The 5,200-nt window shown below is 47.0% G+C and overlaps 1 protein-coding gene across 1 annotated transcript; it reads left to right on the top strand.

Moving 5' to 3' along the window:
• Positions 1–245: 245 nt before the first annotated feature.
• LOC125546019 (lichenase-2-like) lies at positions 246–4,881 on the top strand. The gene is made up of 2 exons (XM_048710094.1): positions 246–376; positions 3,770–4,881. Exons 1-2 carry the CDS (start codon positions 325–327, stop codon positions 4,711–4,713), a joined length of 996 nt encoding a protein of 331 aa, XP_048566051.1. The 5' UTR covers positions 246–324; the 3' UTR covers positions 4,714–4,881.
• The last annotated feature ends 319 nt before the right edge of the window (positions 4,882–5,200 follow it).

Here is a 5,200-nt window from a genome sequence, read left to right as displayed (position 1 = left end):
TAGTGCAAATGTACCATCGATCGATCGGCCGGTTGTTGTCGGGGCCGTGGATTGACACGCGCCAGCTGACCGATCGATCAATCTCTGACCAGTGAAGACCGTATCCATGCTGGTTGGTCCCGGGCCAAACATCCATGGCATGGTACCATCAACCGGCTTTCTGTGATCCTCTCTATATCTATATAAACCAGCAAGCGGAAACGATTTCTTCAGCTACTTCTTGTTACTTGCTACGCCGATTGAGATCAGACTATTGATCATATATCAGCCTTGTGGCAAGGGAAGACGGCAACGGCGCAAGGCACAGCTGGAGTTGCTTCTTCTATGCTCCACATGGCGTTGCTCCTCGGACTCGTCTTCGCCTCCATCCTTACACGTAAGTCATCTCTCTCTCTCTCTCTCTCTCTCTCTCTCTCTCTCTCTCTCTCTCTCTCTCTCTCGTACGTGTTGCCTTAAAAATTGGGCTGCAGCGTCCAAGTATTAACTTGTGATCCGTAGAAGTAAACTACTGTTCGCACATACGCAACACGTACTGAATCCACTCCCATAGGGAGACCTTGCACATTCCTTATTCATCACAAATTGACAAGTGCATGCGCCCGTCTTTCTTTAAGATACTGGAAGAGTAATTCTCTGGGCCCTTGATTCATGCAAGCAAGCAAATTTTACAAGACAAAGCATGAAAAATTCAACGAAAAGCAACTAAAATTTGAAAGATATAAGACTTCAAAGAGCATACACCTCCGCACATGCCATGGCGAACAGGCGAAGAGAGCTGCTCATCGATATTATCCACTTGATATCAAATGATCCAAAAAGCTGCGAGAACGGACCCCCACCACCCGTGCTTCCTCTCTTTGTCCGGTCGACCAAGACTGGATATTAAGATATTTTTCATATTTTTATGGGATATTTTCATACCGAATATGACGTGGTTTCAGTCAACGGCCTCATCTACAATATTATCTTGCAAGATTTTGTAATGCATGAATATTCTGATTTTAAACAGCATTTCAGGTTTTCACAGTTTTACTTATAACAAGCCAACTGTGATTAGTCAACATATTATGCACCGAGAGAGGGGGAAATTCTTCATTTTATTTGCGGCAGGAACTTCACAACAATGATAATGTGAACATGCACCACCACACATGTCACACCTACACCAGCAGGCCTCTCAACCACCCACTAGAGCCGACGGACCATGGACACAAAACCTGAATATCACTTAATTCGCAACGAACACAATCCTCACGCGCGCACGCGAATTTGAGCATCAAGATTCAAACCCTAGTGATGGAGGCATGCTTCCCACAACTCCACCCCACCAAAGTGGTTGTTCTCGGAAATTCACTGTGGCACATGGGAGCATATGCTCCTGCCACCGAAAAATATATTTTAAAATGTCCAAAAAAAACAAAAATTTGGCACATACATCTCTACATTCTATGTGCGCATGCCAAGTTTCATGGAAACCCGACATTTTTTGTGGCTTGTGTAAAAAGTACAATAAAATGTATCGTAAGAAGCCCCTTTTAACACTGAATTTTATCTTTTTCACACGAGAGACAAAAATTGTCGTTTTTCATGAAATGACTTTCTGAACACATAGAATGTCGATATCTACGCATGGGATTTTTTGTCAGAATTTTGTGACATTTCAAAATATGTTTAAAACACATTTTAAAAACGAGGAGCATATACTCCTAGGTGCCAAAATGCCCCTCTTGGGAAAAAACTTATGGTGACAGTTCTGCAAATTTGCTTTTTTAGTCGGTTCCTTCGGACTCGATTCATTAAAAATATCAAAGAGGCTTGTTTGATTAATATGCGGAAACCCGGACGAAAACCGTTACAAACACACCCATAAGGTAGGCATCTTGGCCAACCTGGCTACCGATAAGATCCACACAGCCGGCCGTAGAGTGGATGTCGTTGAGGTTGCCTACAATGTTATCGTCGTCATTTCTCCATGAGCATGCGACTCTGACTTCATCGTGGATGACCTGCCAAGAGCACACAGAACCAAAAAACTATGGCAAACATTCGGCCAAACACGTAGACGACTAGACAATAACTTCGACTTCGATCATGAGCCTCGCAGGAGAAAGGAGCGCACCGTGCACCAACATAGCCCGACTTGCCAATCACAAGGCATCGTTCCGCCGCATCGCCTCGCGATGCTACAACTCCGACTTCACGCTCGGAGGCATGCCAAATAGTTGACGACGAAGGACATGCCATGACCATGTTCTTCTTGCCATCATCATCGTTGCCACACAACTGCATCCTTTTTTTAAGACACATAGTGCAAACAAGATAGAAGTACACATTTTGGTGTACGAAAAGTACACGTTTTGGAAATGTCCCTTCCAAATTTGTGACTCTGTCAAAACTTAATTAAGACTACGCACAGTTGCAGCAGCTTCGACACAAACTTCATGATGCGTGATAGCCTAGCTGACACGTACCATCACCCTGTCTGGCGTGAAATATATATCGCTAGCTGATAAATGCAACCGCGTGCTTATGGATATATCAGATTTGTGTGCTTGTGCATATAAGTATATATATGCGGCTATGCCAAGTGCCTTTAATTAGACGAACCATGTACATACATATATATACGTTCATATCTCCTTGGAATTTTGCATTCTGTATGATTGAGATGGACGGAGTACGAAGTGGACTATGTAACGGCCGTGTTACAGACGTTGGAACAGAAACTTTTATTCATTTTTTTTACAAATTTCCAATACACTTGCATGCAGTCAGTGAAATGTTGTGAGATTTTTTTTGTGCAGTCAGTGAAAGATTATTTTTGACTTTTTCCACACAAAAAAAGGCAAGCTCTGCCACTGGCTGCTAATATTTTTTTCGAGAGTACGCCAATGGCGTACCATATTTTTATAGAAGGCAGAAATTTAATATGTACAAGATACCATCATCGGATGCGAATATCCATGTCGGCAAACACCCACACCAACAAAAAACACAAGGTCACTCTCTCACAAATGGGTCTAAACCACCAACACCTAGCTGGCTGCTAATGTAGTGATGAGTACATTTTTTTGGACTAGTCAAGAAGTGCGACGCTGAGTGGGCCTTAGAAAAGAAGTGCATTGTGCTCTGAGTGGGCCGTAAAGCACTAGTACAGTCAAGTAGTCAACCCATTATGTTCTCCATCTTTCAAAAAAAAAACATTATGTTCTCCAACAATGTGTAGAACATTCCTCTATAAAGAAAAGTTAGCTATATGTACCAATCAAAGGCACTATGAAATAATGAAAAAAAAACAGCAGAAATTAGGAACTGGCAGGGGTACATCTAGTGATGGGTTGATAGCGGCCTGCCTCCAAACTGAGACAAGAAATTTCGAACCGTATCGACCTTCCCGCCATTTTGCGGATGCTTCCTCCTATGGTGCAACGATTGCATGCATGCGTCGTGAACAATCCACCGTCCGTATCCTACCATTTTTCAAGTGTCGCCAACAGCATGATAGCTAACAATCAAAGTTAACGGATCCTTCTACGCGATGCCAATGTTACGGTACATAATATTATGATTGCTTCTTCCTTGATTCTCTCTGCACGCTACTGCACACGTACGGTTCGGGTCCGTATAAATCAACAAACAGAGCAACGCCAACCATCGATCAAAACACAAGTGTGCACATTGATCTTCAGCTAGCTGTGGTTACAATTTGACACGTACTTCCATATACAATCAATCTGTAACGTGAGAACTATGGGGTCTACTTGTGCAGGAGCGGCCTCGGTGGGCGTGTGCTACGGCATGAGCGCCAACAACCTGCCGCCCCCGAGCACCGTCGTCGGCATGCTCCGGGACAACGGCTTCAACTCGGTGCGTCTCTACGCACCGGACAGTGACGCGCTGGCGGCACTCGCCGGCACCGGCATCGGGGTCATCGTCGGCGCGCCCAACTACGTGCTCCCCGAGCTGGCCGCCAGCGCGTCCGCGGCGGCCGCGTGGGTCCGCGCCAACATCGCAGCCCACCCGGACGTCTCCTTCCGGTACCTCACCGTGGGCAACGAGGTCGCGGGCAGCGACACGCAGTACCTCGTCCCGGCCATGGAGAACGTGCACGGCGCACTGGCCACGGCCGGGCTGGGAGACGCCGTGAAGGTCACGACAGCGATATCGCAGGCCACCATCGCGGTCCACGTGCCGCCGTCGGCCGGCGAGTTCGCGGACGAGTCCAAGCCGTTCCTGCTCCCCGTGCTGCAGTTCCTGGAGCGCACAGGGGCGCCGCTCCTGGCCAACCTGTACCCGTACTTCGTCTACACGTACAAGGCCGCCGGCGACATGGACGTGAGCTTCATGCTGTTCACGGCGCCGGGGACGGTGGTGCAGGACGGCGAGTACGGGTACCAGAACATGTTCGACGCGAGCGTGGACGCGGTGCATGCGGCAGTGGAGCGCCTCGGGGTGAGCGGCGTGGACGTGGTGGTGTCGGAGACCGGGTGGCCGTCGGCGGGCGGCGAGGAGGCGTCGATGGAGAACGCGAGGACGTACAACCAGAACCTGGTGGGCCACGTGGGGAAGGGCACGCCGCGGCGGCCGTGGAAGGTGGAGACGTACGTGTTCTCCATGTTCAACGAGAACCTCAAGGAGGCCGGCGTTGAGCAGAACTGGGGGCTCTTCTACCCCAGCACTGATAAGGTCTACCCCATCACCTTCGGCAAGTGAACTTGATTGAGTTCATGCGTCGTCCATCCATGTATGCGGCCTTGGTCATCGACGTGTATATACAGTATATATATTTATTGAGTGTGTATTTGTGTGGCCGACTTGGATAAAGTTCACGAAATTTGAAGAAAGTTTCGAAGTTGAAAAAAGTTCGCTCATCAATAAAAGGAAAAAAGGGGAAACGGAAATGAAAAGTTTGACAAAAACATGGAATTGGAAAATAATTCCAAATTTTAAAAAGGACGAGTAAAAAGCCTAAAAAGCCAGAATAATATAGAACAAACCCCGATTCAGAATAAACATAAAAAAGCATCCAAAGTTTCTAGTAGCTTTCCAAAACCGGTGTGCGCTGTTTTGTGAAGAATAGCCTAAAAATGTGCTTAAGGCCACAGCTGGGAGGAACTGCTCGCTAGTTGTAGTAGGCGTGAGTTCAAGAGCCTGCATGTTAGTTATTTTTTACTTCCCTCCTAAAAAACGTTATTTTTAG

The sequence above is a fragment of the Triticum urartu genome, chromosome 3 (assembly GCF_003073215.2).
Source record: "Triticum urartu cultivar G1812 chromosome 3, Tu2.1, whole genome shotgun sequence".
In the NCBI taxonomy this organism is placed as follows: domain Eukaryota; kingdom Viridiplantae; phylum Streptophyta; class Magnoliopsida; order Poales; family Poaceae; genus Triticum; species Triticum urartu.
Note: the sequence above shows the minus strand (reverse complement) of the source record. Positions and strands in the feature narration are given on the sequence as shown.

What these genes read in the sequence shown, in the direction of transcription:
- LOC125546019 (XM_048710094.1), top strand. Translation starts at nt 325, where the DNA reads ATGCTCCACATGGCGTTGCTCCTCGGACTCGTCTTCGCCTCCATCCTT. An exon ending in CTTCGCCTCCATCCTTACAC is followed by an intron (nt 377 to 3,769) that starts GTAAGTCATCTC and finishes CTACTTGTGCAG; the next exon opens with GAGCGGCCTCGGTGGGCGTG.